Source organism: Heterocephalus glaber, unplaced genomic scaffold (genome assembly GCF_053883595.1).
Source record: "Heterocephalus glaber isolate CG9 unplaced genomic scaffold, H.glaber_assembly_v1.0 deba00000122, whole genome shotgun sequence".
Lineage (NCBI taxonomy): Eukaryota > Metazoa > Chordata > Mammalia > Rodentia > Bathyergidae > Heterocephalus > Heterocephalus glaber.
Window position 1 is genome coordinate 63,244,049 of NW_028258138.1, and position 19,288 is coordinate 63,263,336.

At 41.9% G+C, this 19,288-nt stretch overlaps 1 protein-coding gene across 9 annotated transcripts in view; it reads right to left on the minus strand.

Moving 5' to 3' along the window:
- Positions 1–19,288, minus strand: part of Cfap44 (cilia and flagella associated protein 44) — a 110,247-nt gene that overhangs the window by 56,408 nt on the left and 34,551 nt on the right. For all 9 annotated transcript variants that reach the window (XM_087215532.1, XM_087215553.1, XM_087215549.1 and 6 more), the window contains one exon: positions 18,249–18,359. In XM_087215532.1, coding sequence (XP_087071658.1) covers positions 18,249–18,359 — 111 coding nt within the window. The remainder of the gene's footprint in view (positions 1–18,248; positions 18,360–19,288) is intronic.

Genomic DNA, 19,288 nt, shown 5'->3' on the forward strand with positions numbered 1-19,288 from the left:
AGGTATTCTAGTGCCATTTGCTGAAAACACTATCTCTTCCTCAGCTCTTGAACTGAGTTTATATTCTATAAAATGCTAATGTTAAATAATCTTTCAAAACTCAGTGGACCATATATGTGTGGTTCCATTTCTAGATTGTCTGTTTTATTCCAATGATCTACATGTCTTTCCTTATACCAACACTGCCTTGATTACTGTAGCTTTAGAAGAAGTCTTAAAATTAGGTACTAAATGTCTTCCAACACTGTTTTTGTTTTTGTTTTGTTTTTAACTTTTCTAGGTCCTTTGTACTCCTACATAACTTTTAAATTTCAATATCCAATTCTTCATTTATAGCAAGTATACACAGACCTGAATTTTCATATATATAACTTGTGTTTTCTAATCCTGCTAAATTCAAGTACAAGTTCTAGGGGCTCCTAGAGATTTCTTACTATTTTCTCTGTAGATGATCATTTCATCTACATATAAAGATTTTGCTTCTGCCGTGCCAATCCTATCCTAGTTGTGTCATTTTATTGCCAGACTATTTCGGTGGGGACTAGGTTTCAAAGTTTAATGGACAGATAAAGAGAAAGCATATCTGCCCTTGTTCCCCATCTTAAGGAGAATGCATTGTATCTTCTCCATTTATATAAGGCATTCTCGCTGGAAGTATGGAGTACATGTCTTTTATCTGTTGAGAAGGTTCTGTTCTACTTTTAGTTTCCTGATAGCTTTTACCATGAACTGTTGTAGAATTTAGTCCAATACTTTTCCTCCAATTACTGACAGGATCATATGGCTTTTTCCTTTCCTTTGTTAAAATGATGACTTATGGGGTGTATCTTCCAATACTGATCCAACACTGCCATCCCTATAATAAAACCACTTACTACATACTGCCAGATCTGACTTCTAATAGTTTGTTTGAACAAATTTTTATTTATGTTCATACTTTTCTCTATTATCTTTATCCAGTTTTAGTATTAGCACAATGTTGATTTCCTAAAATGAGAGGAGAAGTGTTCCTTCTTTTTTCTGCATTAAATGTTTGATATAATTTCTCAGTTAAAATACATATGAGCCTGCTGTTGTCATATAGGTAGGTTTTCAAGCTAGGCATATACTTTCTTTAATAGGTGCTATTTAAATTTTATATTTCTTCCAGAGTCAGTTTCATTAATTTGTTTTCCAAGGTACTTCATAGAAGTTGTTAAATTTATTTCAATAAAGATTTTTGTAATATGCTTTCTATATCCTTTTAAATTCTGTAAAATCTGTGGTAATGTCCTCTAAATCTTGATATTGTAATTTTTAAAAAATGTATAATTGATATTTTGTAATAGGAATAAAAGGTCTAAAGGAGTAGGGGAAGTGGGAGGGGTAGGGGAAAGGAAAGAAGGGAAAAGAAAAAATATGTGAAAAGGAAAAAAATAGAAACAAAGACTTTGTAAATAGGGAAGGGTGGAGGGGGTGAAGGGAGGGCATGGTAATGGGGAAAAAATAAGAACCATGATATGTCATGTAAAAGTAAAAGATCCCAGTGATGAATGTAACTGTATTTTATACCTAAAATGTACCAATAAACTTTATGGAAAAAAAAATTAATAAACTAAAAAAAAAAAAAATCAGACCTCCCAAATTTAAAGATCCAATCTAAGAATGGGTATCTGAAATGAACAGACATTTCTCAGACAAAGAAGTAGAAATAGCAAATAAACATGTGAAAAAAGTTTCAACATCAGAGGTCATTAAAGAGATGCAAATGAAAACAATGCTGAGATTACACCTCACCCCAGAAAGAATGGCTGCTATCATGAAATCAACCAATAACAAATGCTGGTGGGGCTGTGGGGAAAGAGGAACACTGCTCCAGTGCTGGTGGGAGTGTCAACTGGTGCAACCACTGTGAAAATCAGTATGAAGATACCTCAAAGAACTAGGACTGGAAGTCCCATTTGACCCAGCTATTCCCCTGCTGGGTAAGTTCCCCAAAGAATTAAAAGAATATATCACCACAGTGATATATGTGCACCCATGTTTATAAGAGCACAGTTTATAATAGCTAAAACTTGGAAACAGCCCAAATGTCCATCAACTGGTGACTGAATAAAGAAAATGTGGTTTTTAAAATATAAAATGGAGTACTATTCAGCCATAAAAAATGAAAAATTAGAGACATTCATAGCTAAATGGATGCATGCTGAGGTGATACTCTTAAGTGAAATAAATAGGACACACGTGTAAATACCAAATAGTTTCTCTAAAGTGAGAAACTGAAAGTATAAATAAGGACTAAAAGGTATAATAGATAGTCTGAAATAGGAAGAAGAGGGGCAAAGGGGAAGGGGAAGTGGGAGGGGTAGGGGGAAGGAAAGAAGGGGATGGAATTAATATGAGAAATGGAAAAATGGAAACAAAGTCTTTGTAAATAGGGAGGAATGGAGGGGTTGAAAGGAGGGCAGGGTAAGGGGAAAAAAATTAGAACCAAGGGAGATTATGTAAAAGTACAAGTTTCCAATGATGAATGTCATTATATTGTATACCTAAAAGATACCAAGAAAATACAATTTTTTAAAAAAAGAATAACTAGATCCAAATATCACTATAATCACTGATGACATTGTGTCTATTCTTTAAAATCACCACAGAAAGAAAACCCAATGGTCAGATGACTCAGCTACTGAGTCTACCATGCATTCAGATCCTAATACGATGCATGCTCTAAGAGAACAGAAAAACAAATCAGTTATCAATTCATTTTAGAAGGTAGAATAACCTTAACAACAAATCTGATGATAAAATATGAGAACAGAAAATAATAATCCAATCTTATTTATGAAGGTGATGACCAATTCTAATAAAATACTAACCTGAATTATATAACTTATGAAAAGCTTGCTAAAACAGCCAATTTTCAAGACATCAGAAAGGAGCTAGTACAGCCTAGGCTCAGGGATCAAGAAAGTTCAAAGGGGCAAGCAGGATTTCTATGCAATTTTTTCTCCTAAAGGCATTCACCAACTTACTGCCTGATACCTGGAAGCCAAGCAGAATGCAATGGACTAGAGTTTTAGGTGTTTTCTTGGGATGAAGAAACAAACGTTGAAGATCAAAGTGAGAGGACAAGATCCTAGAGAAAGAAATGCAGAAAAATGAGCCTAATCTTCTGCTGGGCCTTGTGTTTGAATAATTTATAAACCCCATACTACATGGGAACATGATTTGTTCATTTCATCCCAATAGTCACATTAGAGTTTACCTTCAATATTGAAAGATCTGCCATTGGGTATAAAATTGTGATTTATAAGTTATTTTCTCTTAGCACTAAAGTCATATATCTACTGAAAAAAAAATAGAATCCATTATTTAAAATCCTGCTACAAAGAACAATTCAGGTCCAGTAATAGGTAAATCTTTCCTTTCTGGAAGAAAAATAATTCAAAAACTGGTGAAGACAGGAGGAGCACAAGTTCAAGCCCAGCTTGGGCAACTTAGTGACTTAGTGAGACCCTGTCTTAAAAAAAAAAAATGCTGAGGATGTGGCTCAGTGCAAAGGCTCTGGGTTCAATCCTCAGGATCACCACCCCCCTCAAACCACAACAATAATAACAACAACAAACTGGTAAAGACATTTTAAAATGTAGGAAATTATGTATTATCTTAGAGATATAGATTAAAAAGCTGTAATAAAATATCAGCAAATGGAATGTGTGCTGTGTGTTTAAACATAGTGACTTTATATGTGCCAGTATGACAAAGAGGAAAGCAGAAAGATCAAGATCCAAAGCTTAATGCATGAAACAGTGAAAAACAAAGGGAAGAGAGAGGAGACAGGTGCAAGAGATATTTAGGATATATAATCAGAATGGCTTGGTGAAACACCAATGGCCGTGGTGGTTGGAGGTAGAAAAAAACTAGAATAGGCCGGGGATTTAGCTCAGCGGTTTCACCACCTGCTGCGCAAGCACAAGGACCCGAGTTCAATCCCCGGTACCCCACCCCCCCAAAAAAACTAGAATAACTCCAAAGACTCTGGTTTTGGTGATAGGTTGGTAGTCCCAGAATAATGAAGGAGAAAAACATGTCTTAAACAAACTATAATGAATTCTATTAGGCACCTCAAAATAATGTCCAGAAAATCTAAAAATCACCAAATTCTGTCAACTCTGTTTTCTACATATCTCTTTCTGCACAGACTTTCCACCCCCTGGTCACATTTTGTCTGAAACATAGCTTCCCAAAAGATTCTCCTGCCTAATGTGGGACTGCATAACTCTGTAATCATAAAACTCCCCTAGCCCCAACTGTGATTGAATGTGAGTAAATAGATAAAGATGCTTGTTAGTTCCTGGACACTAGATAAGGTCTGTATCAGCCATAAGGTCCCAAAGTAAATTACTCAACTCTTTGTTGGAAACTGATGTTCCGAACACCGCTATCTATAGAACAATCTACACACATCTGCTGACCATCAGTATGTGTCAGCTGACCACTAACCTTTGTTCCTCTTCTGTAAATTTCGCCTGTTAACTTCCCCTGCAACCCCCTATAAAAGAGCCTTGGACTCTCGGCTAGTCACCTCTCTAAGCTACTTTGCTTTGGGAGTGCCATCTGGCCAGACTAAGGTCTGTTTTACTTTCCAATTTGTCCGGTGTGTTCCTTCCCGGGTATTCTTCACTGCAGTCAGCTCCTCGGAGCGTTTGGTAAGGCCCTCAGTTTTACACCTATGATCTGGCTCCCTTGTAGTAATTTCTCCACACTGTTGCCAAAGTGATCATGGTATTAGTAATGGTGGGAAGGATGGTTTCCTGTATATAGGTGATGCACCCTCATTGGAGATATCCAAAAACAAAAAGCAGAAGCTTAATGCATTCAGGAAGGTATGAAGTCTGACAAGCTGGTAGGATCTAACTAAGACCTACTGCTTTTAAATACATGAGTTCTGCAGCATGTCTGTTGCATAGAGTAAAATATTTTGATCTGGGTAATTCTCAAATATTAGAAATACAAGTGTTGACAGACCACTGCTCAAAATAACTTTTGAATTATCCTGTCTTTTAAATCTTGTATGTCTGCTTTTATTCTGAAATAATTATAGATCCAAAGGAAGTTGAAAAACTAGTATAGAGAGATATTATAGGTGTGGGGCTGCATAACCTTTGTTCCTTTTTCTCCAGCCCCATTGTGATTAAAATGTGAGTTAAAGGATAGAGATGCTTGTTAGTCTAGGGACGCTAGATAGGGATCCATAACAGACCTAGAGTCCCAGAGTAAACTACTCAACTCTTTGTTTATCCGGAACTGATATTCCAGGCACCACAATTGTTAGAACAAGCTGCAGATGTCTGCTAACCATCAAAATGTGACAGTCGACCACTAACCTTTGTCCCCTTTTCTTTAATATGTTAATTTCCCCCTCAACTCCCTATAAAAACAGCTTCGGATTCTGAGCCAGTTGCCTCTCTAAGCTATTTTGCTTCGGGAGTGCCGTCTGGCCAGACTAATAAAGGTCTGTTTCCCAACTTGTCCAGTGTGTTCCTTCCCAGGTGTTCTTTGCTGTAGTCAGCTCCTTGGAGCATTTGGTAAGGCTCTTGGTCTTACATTCTGAAGGCACCGCTGGGATTCCTGGGTGTGCTTCACTAGTCAGCTCCTCGGAGCATTTGGTAAGGCCCTCGGTCTTACATTTTGGAGGCCCCAGCGAGATGCCTGGGTAAGGAACCCCGGTTCAGCCGAGACTCTGTGGCGGGATCCAGCAGGAGACTCAGGCACAGACCTCAGAAAACCTCCGGAGGTAAGTTTTGGCCGGTTGCAACCATTTGTTGTCAGGAGTGAGGTGGCTGACAGGCCGGTAAGCCTCCCCTGACCCCAAGGTTCCTGACGAGGAACAAGGGAAGGTTTAGTTTTGCTTTTGTTGTGGCGCCTATTTGTCTTGACATTTGTACGTTAGTGTCCTGTCCATTGTGTGTTTAATTTTGTATTTCTTTCCAAACGATCAGGACAGAGATGGGAGGATCCTGCTCCAGAAATACCCCATTGGATTGTTTTCTCACTAATTTTAAATTGGCTTTTTCCCCCAAACAGGAGAATGAATATAGGGTTAAATTTTCTCGCCGAAAACTTTGCTCCCTGTGTCAATTGGAATGGCCAGCCTTTGGAGTTGGATGGCCAGCTGAGGGCTCTTTTGACCCAGGTCTCTGCAGGGCGGTATGGAAAAGGGTCACCGGGCACCCTAGCCATCCTGATCAGTTTCCATATACAAATATCTGGGTTTGGGCTTGTCAAGAGCCTCTGGCATGATTACAGCATTGTTCCCTGCGAACAAACTCTCGCATTCTGGTTATGGCCCCAAGGGAACCCCAAGAGGCCAAAAGCCGGGCTCCCAAGCTGGTGCTCTCACAAGATCCTGACCCCTTAGATCTTGTTATAAGACCTCCACCCTATGTGGAGCCATCCTCCTCCTCTGATAAAGCCAGGCCCAGAGCTCGAAACTCTCTCTCCCCTCCTCTTCCCGAAGAAGGAAAATCTCCAGATTCTATAACCTCCCCCTCCCACATACGAACAGGGGCCCCTTATGGTCCCAGTGGAGCTCTCACTGAAGAGACTAGTTCAGTTCCTCTTCTGCCTCTTAGGGAAGTAGAACAGGGTCATTATGTCTATATCCCTTTCTCTACCAGTGATCTGTATAATTGGAAACACCAAAATCCCCCTTTTTCAGAAAAACCCCAGGCTTTGATGTCCCTCCTAGAATCTGTTTTTCATACACATGACCCAACCTGGGATGACTGTCAACAACTTCTGCAAGCTCTTTTTACCTCCGAGGAAAGAGAAAGGATCCGAAGGCAAGCCATAAAGTTGGTGTTAGGGGGAACAGAGGGCCCCCTCGATAAGCAACAGCGGGCCTGTCTTGAGGCACAACTTCCGTCCACCCGTCCCCCTTGGCAAGCTAATTCCTCGGGCAGGAGAGAAGCTCTCCAAAACTACCATCAGCATCTCCTAGCTGGCCTGAGGGGAGCTGCTTGAAAGGCTACCAACTTGAGCAAGGTAAGCGAAGTCCTTCAAGGACCTGAGGAATCCCCTTCTGCCTTCCTGGAGCATCTGTTGGAAACATATCATACATATACTCCAATTGACCCAGATGCCCCTGCAAATCGGCAGGCAATCAATTTGGCTTTTGTTACTCAGTTGGCCCCAGATATTAGAAAGAAACTGCAGTGGATGGAAGGATTTGAGAGAGAAAATAGGGAAAAGTTGATGAGCATGACAATGAAGGTGTTTAACAATAGGGATCCTCTTGATGATAAAATGGCTAAAAAGATAGGAAGGGCGAACATTGCAGCCTTGACAGATGGAGGTTTTATCCAAAAGGAATACAGAGAAAATTTTAAAAAAGGATAAAAATAAAGTATGGCCCTTGTTAGAAAAAGATCAATGTGCATATTACAAAGAAAAGGGCCATTACAAGAGGGATTATGAAAAGTTGAAAAGAAAGAGAAAAAAAGAGACCAAGAAAAAAAAAAAAAAAAAGACGGGGTTCTTCTAGTAGATAAAAAAAAAAAAAAAAAAAGATTGATGAGGCCAAGGTGGGGATCTCCAAACACATCCACTGACTCCAAAAAGCCGGCATCTTGATCCCTTACTAGACAGCCTGAAACACACCACTGCTTCCCGTGAAAAAGCCTGACACATCAGACTTCAGACCAGTACAGGATTTATGAAAAATAAACAGCCTGGTGGAGACCATTCAACCAACAGTGCCAAACCCCTATACTCTGTTGAGTCTCATCCCTCCCGGTCATGTGTGGTACTCAGTATTAGACCTTAAAGATGCATTTTTCAGCCTGCCTCTAGCACCTGTGAGCCAGCCCCTCTTTGCCTTCGAATGGACTGACCCAGACACCAGAACAACTGGACAGCTGACATGGACCCGGCTGCCACAGGGATTCAAAAACTCCCCCACTCTGTTTGGGGAAGCTCTCAGCAAAGATCTGCAACAGGTAAGAAAAATGTTTCCCCAGGCGACTATTCTTCAGTATGTTGATGACCTCCTGGTGGCGACTTCAAACGATAAGGAATGCATTGCAGCCACCGAGGGCCTCCTGAAAGCCCTTCAGGAACTGGGATATCGGGTGTCCAGGAAAAAAGCTCAACTCTGCCAGACCAAGGTAACCTACTTGGGCTATATTCTTGAAAAGGGAAAGAGGAGGCTGGCAGAATTGAGAGTATCTCCAATTCTCCAGATTCCGAAGCCAGGCTCAAAGAAACAGGTGCAAGAGTTCCTAGGGGCAGTTGGCTATTGCAGGATTTGGATTCCTGGCTTTGCTGAGATTGCCAAACACCTACATGAGGCCACTGCAGGAGGAAATACACCCCTCCAATGGACTGAGGCTTTCCAGCAGGCATTTCAATTGCTTAAGACTGCACTTGCATCAGCACTAGCCCTGGCACTGCCAGACTTAAACAAACCCTTTACCTTGCATGTGACAGAGAAAAATGGGGTGGCTAAGGGAGTAATTACTCAGCTTTTGGGGCCATGGAAGTGGCCTGCAGCATACCTCTCCAAAAAGCTCGACCCAGTGGCCCGAGGGTGGCCTAATTGCTTGAAGACAATAGCAGCAGCAGCTGCTTTAACCCGAAAGGCTGACAAATTGACCTTTGGACAGGATTTAACTTTGATCACTCCTCATGCCATTGAGCCCTTGTTAAATAGCTCACCCAGCAAATGGCTGTCTAATGCCAGACTGTTACAATATCAAGGACTCTTATTAGAACAGCCATGCATTAAGTTTGCCACCACCGCGGGCCTCAATCCGGCTACTCTACTCCCAGAATCGGACGAACAAATGCCCATCCATGATTGCCTCGAGACTCTTGAAAACTTGAAGGGAGGACGTCCGGACTTGACGGACCAGGCCCTCCCCTGCGCAGAGATAACATTCTATACTGATGGGTGCAGTTTCATTCATGATGGTGTGCGGAATGCTGGAGTGGCGATGGTCAACCAGGACCAACAGGTGGAAAGGGAGCAGGGGTTACCTCAAGGGACATCAGCACAGAGGGCTGAGCTGATTGCTTTAACTAAGGCTCTGGAATTGGGAAAAGGACAAAGGATAAATATATTCATTGATAGCCATTATGCTTTTGCCACCGCCCATGTACATGGGGAGATTTATCAGAACAGAGGGCTGCTAACCTCCGAAGGGAAGCAAATTAAAAATAAGACTGAGATATTGGCACTATTAAAAGCCATCTGGTTGCCCAGAGAGGTTACCATCATCCATTGCCGTGGGCACCAAAAGGGGTCAAGCCCCGAGGTGATTGGTAATAATGCTGCTGATCAGGCAGCCAGACAAGCCGCCCAAAAATCAGTGGGGAAGCAAATGGTTCTGCTTCCCACACCAGTGCTCCCAGAAAAACCTGAATATACAGACAAAGAGATAATGGAAATGAACAGGAGACACTGGACTCGAGGAAGACATGGGTGGTGGACAACTAAGGAGGGAAAGGTGGTGCTCCCAGCTGCTGTAGCAGACACGTTGCTGCGAGAACTACATGAGTCCACCCACCTCGGTGAAAAAAGGATGACGGCTGCCTTAAGACCCTATTTCGTCAGCCAGGGATTAGCCCAAAAGGCCCAGGACATGGTGAGACGATGCCCCACCTGCCTCAAGGTAAATGCTAATCGGGTAACCGGGCCCCCTGGGGTCCGACACAGAGGGCTAACTCCAGGAGAACATTGGGAATTAGACTTTACTGAAATGAAGCCTGGCATGTCTGGGTACAAATACCTGCTAGTTTTTGTGGATACATTTTCAGGATGGGTAGAAACATACCCCACTAAAAAGGAGACAGCAGAAGTAACAGTTAAAAGGCTCCTGACAGAAATAGTTCCCCGTTTTGGTTTGCCCTTAGCTCTGGGGTCCGACAATGGTCCAGCCTTTATGGCTAAGATATGTAAGTTAATTAGTAATATCCTTGGAATAAAGTGGAATCTACACTGTGCCTATAGGCCTCAAAGTTCAGGACAGGTAGAAAGAACAAACTGAACTTTAAAAGAAATTCTGACTAAATTATGCTTAGAGACTGAACTCGATTGGGTAGAGCTTCTCCCTTTTGCCCTCCTCCGAATGAGGTGCACTCTCAAGCCCCCCCTCAATCTGTCCCCCTTCCAGATTGTTTACGGATGATCTCCCCCAATCATTCCATTAATAGATGTAGAATTAAAGGAAAAATTTTCCCACCTTCGACTCCTTAAATCCTTAAAGGCAGTTCATCAGCTTCAGTCAGAGCTACATGAGACATTACGAAAGAAAATGACTAGTCCAAATGAAAACCCTTTACAACCTTTACCCTATAAGCCGGGAGATTTGGTTTTTATTTGCAGGTTTGATTCCAAGACCCTAGAACCTCATTGGAAGGGACCGGTTCCTATTGTCCTGTCAACTCCCTTGGTGGTGAAGGTGGCTGGACATTCTGCCTGGATACATCACAACCATCTAAAAGCAGGACCCCTCACAGACATCAAGAAGGACAAGTGGAAGGTTATCAGCCAACCAGGCGACCAAAAGCTAAGACTGGAATGGGTTGGAGATGTTTCACCTTGATGATGATATTCTCTGGGACACTGACATTATTGCCCCCAAGAGGATTAGATCACACAAAAAATGTATGGATTCAATTGGCAAACTCGCTTAACTTGTCTGAATTCTGCTTAAATGCTGATGTAAATTTCCATTATGTGCTGGGAAGCTGTCTCATTCCGGTATGCACCTCTTTAGAGTTAATATGACCCTATACCCTATTTAAGGACATCCCAGGAAAAAAAATCTTACTTACATGGATAGTTATAATTGGGGGCATGACACCTGCCGTAAACCTAAAAATGCTGTCAAATTATATACACCCAAGGTAATTATGTCAAACAAAACTGAATGTGCTATGTATGAAAATTGTACAACCAAGTGTCTGAGGATAAAACAGTCAAAAGGGATGTCCTGCCACATAAAACAAAAAAATTGTGTATAATAATTGCCATATCTCCCTGCCCATAGGATGGTTTTATACCTGTGAAGGAATAACCTTTAATTATATTCCAGCAAATTTAACCAAGACCCGTTGCTGTTTTAGTCATCTAGCTGTAGTGTTGCCAGACAGGACTGATTTGGTTGTGCCTAACAGAACTAAACGTTGGTCACCTTACACTGCACCAGGATGTGATGATGATGTAGGTCTGTTAACAGATGCTGAAGTAATAACCATGATAGCCTCTTTTGTTGCCCTGCCTTCTATAGGAGTCCATGCTGAAAAGGCAGTGTGAAAATTAGCATGCAAGGTGGTCAAAGGGTTAAATGCTACCTCATCAGCCTTGGCATTAGTTAACCAAGAGTTACAGGAACAGAGACAGGCAATCTTAGATAATAGAGGAACAATAGACTATTTGTTGCTCCTCCACCACCAAGGTTGTGAAAGAGTAAAAACTATGTGTTGTTTCAATCTTACCAATAATGGTCCAAAGATAGAAGAAAAGGTAAAACAATTAGAAGATCTGGTTGAAAAAATATATAATAAGGATGGCGGGGACTTGTTCAAATGGTTAACTTCGTGGTTGCCCAACCTACAATGGTTAAAACAACTTTTTCTTGTCATCATAGTTGCGTATACATGCTTATTATTGTCATGTTGTTGTATACAATGGATACCTACGTTTGTGTGTAAGATTACTTAGTTCCAAAAAATCAGTGGGGAATGTGGGACTGCATAACTTTTGTTCCTTTTTCTCCAGCCCCATTGTGATTAAAATGTGAGTTAATGGATGGAGATGCTTGTTAGTCTAGGGACGCTAGATAGGGATCCATAACAGACCTAGAGTCCCAGATAGTCTAAGGACACTAGTTAGGGATCTGTAACAGACCTAGAGTCCCAGAGTAAACTACTCAACTCTTTGTTTATCCGGAACTGATATTCCAGGCACCACAATTGTTAGAACAAGCTGCAGATGTCTGCTAACCATCAATATGTGACAGTCGACCACTAACCTTTGTCCCCTTTTCTTTAATATGTTAACTTCCCCCTCAACTCCCTATAAAAACAGCTTCGGATTCTGAGCCAGTTGCCTCTCTAAGCTATTTTGCTTTGGGAGTGCCATCTGGCCAGACTAATAAAGGTCTATTTCCCAACTTGTCCAGTGTGTTCCTTCCCGGGTGTTCTTCCCTGTAGTCAGCTCCTTGGAGCGTTTGGTAAGGCTCTTGGTCTTACATTCTGAAGGCACCACTGGGATTCCTGGGTGTGCTTCACTATAGTCAGCTCCTCGGAGCATTTGGTAAGGCCCTCGGTCTTACATAGGGACGAGGGGGGGGCACTGTAGGTAGGGAAAAGATAGGATGAAGTACTCTTTCAGCTTTATTAAACATTAATAAGGTAGTTTGACCTCTGCAGCCAGAGTCCAGCAATTAGAAAGGCAAAGACAGCTAGACTCTGAGGAATTAGAAAGACTAAGGCAGCTAAAGTCAAGCAATTAGGGAGACAAAGAGAAAGAGCTCCGGACCAGGAAGTTCCTAGGTAGCTCCATTAACATAAGAATCACAAACTCCCCTTCACTTAATACTTTAGCCTAAACTCTCTGTCCATAAAGCCCCCACCCATAGTCATACCTTCTACCAAAGGACAGGGAAAGGTCTCATTTTTCAGAAGAAATCCAAAGTTAGGATGAAAGACAGCCAGGGAGGCAATCAGATTCTAAGAACCTATGTAGGACAAAGATTTCAATAAAAGGAGCTGCAGACAAGAAATCTACAAGTTATTCACTTTTGAATTCTCCCTACTCATCCAGAGTAGCTGTTGTCATCTCTCCCCTCTTTTTTCCCTGTCTTCAAATAAACTGTCTTATTTTATTTTAAACTACTTTTTTCATTCTTTACTGATGCTGGGTTTAGGATCACTGGGACTGGGTATTCCAACAGAACAGTGGCATGATGCAGCTGAGCAGTGGCTTGCTGTCCACCCCTGGATGATTCAGTGTGGCATAGCCTGCTGTGGTGTACAACCCTTCCCAGATGTTACAATTGTGGGACCAAAATGACTCCATTTTGGAGCCGTCTCCTTTGTTCTCTCAAATTTGTGCTTAAACTAGGAATTCACCACTTGAAATTCCTGAGTTTATTACCCAACCACCTGTGTGCCCGGGGAAAGAGCGTTCCGGGCACACTATCTGTAGGATAAGCAGTTAATGAGCTGACTGTCCACACAAGATAGATGCGGCCATTAGTCAGTGGGTCTGCTAACGATCAGTATGTGACAATCGGCCGTTAATCTTTGCCCCTTTCTCCCTTACAAAAACCAATACGTAATCCCCTTCGACCCCCAAAGCCTAGCCAACCAAAACCCTACACTTCATATGTATTAAGTATTAACCAATCACCTGGCTACTAATAACCAAAGCTTGTTGTATTCTCAATAAAAACCCTGCTAGTTTGGGACTCAGGGCTCTCAATCTCCATCCGCTGTGTCGGTGACAATTGAGAGTCCCTGCTTAAGCTTGAATAAACGACCCTCATGTGCTTACATCGGAAACGGCCTCCTGGTGGTCTTTGGGACTTCACAATCTGGGCACAACAACAATATTATGCTAGTGTTTTACCACTGAGATATAGTCCCAACTTCTTTTCCCTTTCTGGATAGTTCCCTACTCTAAATTCAAAACACAAATTGTATATGTCATACCTGGCCTAAATGAGACCTTCACAGCAAACATGCCATTCTTAGCAAACAACAGGAAAAGGCCCATGCTATGCTCAGTAAAAAGAACAGATGGCCATAAAGAAAATTTAGGACAAAATATATAATCTCCCCAGCATTGAGATGTCCAGTAATTGTCTGCACACTTGTGCTGACTGTCCTTGGGCCCTTAATCATAAACATTCCACTTCAGATTCCTTAGGATTATATGCTCCTTCTCAAGCCCTATAAAAACTTAAATTTCTCTCCCAGCTAGATGCTAAAATCATTCAGAATCTTAGCCCTATCTGCATCCCGACAGAATAAGTCCAGCCTGTTCTCACTAAAGCCTGTGTCTGGGTGGTTTCTCATGTGTTGTTTGTAAAATTTGGTGGCAAAACTCAGGAAAGGGTATCCCTCCTTGGAGGGTTTTACACCTTATCTTAAACATCTTATTCAGGCCACCTGGTGACACAGGTCTCTGGACTTTGCTCCAGTACTGTAGGCAGCTCCCCAGCTCCTGCCATTCCAGCAGCTTCAGACCAGGTAGGGCTTTTTTCTTACCTTTTAGCCACCTCCGCCCTGCTTTGTCACTCTCTGTGCCTTTTAATGGACTCTGTGGCTTTAAGATCACCCTCTTTCTCTCCTCTTCACACTGTGCCTTTAAGAACCACCTTCCTACCCCACCCCCCATAGCTGCCACCACTCTAGCTACTCCATACTGTGGAGAACACCTTGGAATAAGATGGAATTGTATAACTCTAAGTGTGCTGTAACCCTAAAGTGTGCTGTGACTTTAAGAGTGCTGTAACCTAAGTATAACACAATCATAAGAGTGATGTGTAACCATAAGATATGAAAGTAATGAAAGTAGAACCTTAAGTGGTATGGAACTGATAAGGGTGTAGCCCGAACTGGACGGGGCGTACCCCCAAACTGGACAGAGCGTACCCTGAATTGGGCAGAGTATGCCCCAAGCTGGACAGTGTGATAAGTCTGAACCAATACCACGAATGCCCAGCTAGAATAGTATAAAAGGAGCTGAAGACCCCAAGCAAGTCGACGATCCGTCCACCGACCAGTCGGCCAGTCAGTATGATCTGACTACTGATTGAGACATCTGCACACCTGATCCCGATGGGGGGAGCATCGCCGCCGACCAGACGAGACCAGAGGACGAGGAAAGCCGTGGAGAGGTGGATAGCCTAGCGCCGACTCGATGCCCTTCGCCTATGGATCGGACCCTCTGACCCTGCGGGAGTAAACATCGCGCTCCCATAAGGACTTGCGCAGTACAGGTACAGGGATGTGGTAATTGGCAGACTTAATATTGTGTGGTAATTGTATTGAAACGAATTATAATAATACAAGATAAGTGTGTGAATTGCCATCCGAGTCTGAGTCCTCTTTACCCACGGTACCTGCTCGCGACACATACTTCCACCCTTTCTTCTCCTTAGCTTCTCTCCCTCTCCCCTCAAGCACAAGGACAGAGAGAGGTCCATCTTTCTCTTCTGTGTGATTTTAAATCCAGTGCTGGTCACAGAAATCCTCAGGAAAAGAACTGTCTTTCCCTTTGATGTTTGACCAATCATCCTGATAACTGTCTTGGTCACTCACCCATGTTTTGTCATAGGCTGGGTCACAGCTGGAGACATTAGTTGCTGACCCTGTGTAGGGTACCACTTCTGCCTATATTCAAAGCCTGAGTGTTTGAGGGTGTCTGAGGACACTTAAGTTTACAAATGCACTCTCAGGGACATGGACATTACAGGCCACAGTTATCTGAGAATGACTTAACATACTCAACCACACATGCACAGCATGGCCAAGGTCATACATTAGGTGTTTTTCTCACCATGGCTCAGTAAACTGAAAAGACACCATAACTGCTGTAAACTAAAGAACACTGTAACCTTTTAGTTGCTGTTTTGTTGAAGGAATAAAGAGCTGTCAGCTCTTGAGCTCTGGAGCAGCAGCTCTAACTCTCAGCTCTGATGCTGCCCTGATGCTGATGATTGATTCTCTGCATCTTGTTCTTTATTGAGGAATTAATTAACTCATTCACAAAAGACTATATGGACTAAATGGACCCTTCTCCAGGTGCCTCCTGGGAAGGCTCAGCCCTCACACTCTGACTCTGCTCTTTGTCACACCAGACATGACAACTACCTCCCAGCTCCCCAGGCCTCCCAGCATCACTGCTCCCTTCTCTTCCCCAGAGCTTGCTTGATGCTCTCACTACCCAGCAACACAGCAGCAATCACAGGTCCATCTCACATGGTGCTGCCATAGAGGTCAAGGTCCTGCTAGCCAGCACTCTCACAGGTACAGTGGGACTGCTGCCCGTGCCAGAAGGCCACCCACGACATCCACACACACAGCCTGCCATCCTGCTATGGCTGTTCTCCCTCTTCCTCCTCGTCCCTTCCTGATTAATACAGGCCCCTACCCCACAGGTGGCACTTCCACAGATGCTTCACCCTTTGTCCAGAGCCTCTTGCCCATCAGATGCTGAACTCTGAGTCTCAGTCTCTACAGGCTAAGTGGACAGGACCCTTCCTGGTTGTCTACAGCACCCCAGTGGCTGCCTATCTCCAAGATCCTCCCCAGTAGAGTCATCGTTCTCAGGTAAAACTGTGTTCAGTCACTAACTCATCTGATCCCTCCTTGTCAAAATTGTAAGTAAGCTCCCTCACTTCCCTCAAACTATCCCAAATTCCAGAGTCCCTGCAACATCCATAATTGACAAAGGGTACTTAAAACATCCTGTGTTTCTATTATGTGTTCTTTTATGGATTCTGCTCTCCATTCTGTTGGTACTCCAACTTGGTTCCTTCTTTCCTCAGGGATGAAATCATTTCTCATGCTCACCCTCATCTTCACCCTAGCAAGGGCCCTTTCCCCCTCCTCTCTACACTCTTTAACCCAGTTAGACTTCTTCTTTCTTTTGACACACCCGATGATTATAGCACTCCCCCACCCCCACCCCAGCTTCTCCTGCCAGTTCCTAATTATCTTTACAAGCCTCTGCAGTTAACTCATTCCCTGCTAAACCAGTGTCAGCCTCCTTAGACATCTTTCACACTTTTTGTAGGATGCGTTCAGGATGCTGATCCTGACCACTCCTTGATATACCCCTATTCCCCAAGCTCTTTCTTCCATCTAGGCTGCCCATGCTACCCATTTGTCATGTAGTAAGTAGCCATGAGAAGCATCGCCCACTTTCCTGCCCTTCTCTGTATACGACTACAAAAAGATAGAAATATGCCTGGGCTGAATGAGACTTTCACAGCAAACATGCCATTCTTAGCAAACAACAGGAAAAGGCCCATGCTATGCTCAGTAAACAGAACAGATGTCCATAAAGAAAATTTAGGACAGAATATATAATCTCCCTGGCACCAAGAAATCTAGCAATTGTCTGCACACCTGTGCTGACTGTCTTTGGACCTTCAATCATAAACATTCCACTCCAGATTCCTGAGGACTATAGTCCCCTTCTCAAACCCTATAAAAACTTGATTTCTCTCTCAGCTAGCTGGTGCTAAAATCATTCAGAATCTTAGCCCTGTCTGCATCGAGACAGAATAAATCCATCCTTTTCTCACTAAAACCTGTGTCCATGTGGTCTTTCATGCACTGTTTGCAACAGTTTATACCACTGAGATTTTTGTCACCAATTCCCTTGTGAAACCTTTTATTGTTCAGTGATAAAGTTTTTAAATGTATGTATACATACTTTGTATATACTTTTTATATGCAATTTTTCTCCTTGAGAATAAAGACTTATTTCAGCTTAGCAAATCTATCACAGTGTCTAGTAAAGACAGCAACAATAAGTATTTATTGATTGATTTTTTTAAATGGTTTTTCCAGACAATACTAACATATTCTATAGCCCTTTTCTTCAAAGAGCTTCAAGTGGATTTAAAATGTTTCCCCAATAATCCTGCCAGCACTTCTAGGTTTTTATCCGTATCATTCTCTAGGCACTTTGCAGAGCACTTAGACAATCAACATTTAAATGAATTATCCTATGCTCACACCTGGCAAAATAGAGATATTAATGATATTAATAATCAAAACTGAATTACCAATTGTTAGGAAAGAAGCAATGGAAGGTTAGAAAAAAGATGTATTGTGAGTAGAAGAAAAGTAAAGAGATAAAAGATGAGGAAAAGTATACTCAGGTCTTAGAATTGAGCTTCTGATTGTCAGAGAGACTAACTGATTGATCCAAGTCAATGCATTCTGACATGCTGCATGTCTAGCTGAAAGTCATCATTGCTTAAGCAAAGCCTGATATAACCTTGTGTTTTGAGAGGCAATAGTGGCCAACTATTTAGAGTCTGGAAGAGAAAGGAGGTAGTAAGGAAAGTACAGAGCCCCCAAGTATCTCTGGATCAGCTGAGCTCAGCAGCAGCCACCTGCACTTTCTGTCACCATGTTCCTGTGGGGTTAATAAACTCACCTATTATTCTCTAGCTATAAGATCACTTCACTAGGTAGTGATTGAGATTTAAGCTTGAGGACAGATAATGATAACTTACATGAGACAGTGTGGACCATATCAGCTGGCAAACAGGTCCAGGAGTTTTAATATAACCAATTGGCTTATAATTTTTTTCCACTTCAAAGAAAAAGACAGTGTGATCTTTACTCTGAGAAAAAAGAGACACATTTGCCAAATGTATATTACTATGAAATCTAGTTTATAGAGTACAAAAAAGCATTTAATGGCATATGGTATATTCAATGATCATATATCTAAGATTATTCTGAAAACATGATTTAAATTATTTGCTTAATTTTCCCTATTTGTTCCAGTATGTGGTTCTGAAAATGTGAATACCATACTTGTACATAAATTCTTTATACATAAATTAATTCTCAAAAAAAATCCCACAATGTACATGTTTGCATCTTAATGCATGAAGAATTTACACATTCTCTTCATTTATAGGAGTTCTTTTTTGGGGGGGGGTCTTTTGTTTTGTTGGTTTGTTTTCATTTTTGTTTTTTGTAGTGTGAGGATTAAACCTAGGACTTTATATATGCTAGGCAATTGCTCTACCATCAATCCACACTCCCTAGCTTATGGTAGTTCTATTTAAGAACATAAACATGCTAAACGGGTATAGTGGCATATGCCTGCAATCCCAGCACTGTGGGAGATGGAGGCAGGAGGATCACAAGTTTGAGCCCAGCCAGAGCAACTAAGTGGTTTGGCGAAACCTTGTCTCAAACTAAAAAATAAAAAAGAATGGGGATGCAGTTCAGTGCAAAGGCCCTGGGTTCAATCTCCAGTACCCTTCCTCCCAAAAAGCAAGTATAAAATGCTGATTTAAAATAATATATCCACAATGGTTCCCAGATGAAATTTTCTATTCATTTAAAGTAAGAATTAGAACTCAGTTTGTAAGAGTAACTTTTAATGTTCTACAGAAACTACACTGAAAGAATATGAACACAACAAAAGCAAAATACAAATATTTATATTCTTAGAAAATTATTTTCAGGAAATAAGATGCGATCAAGTAGATGGATTTATAACACATGGTTAATCATAAAATTTCATAAGCAACAAGAG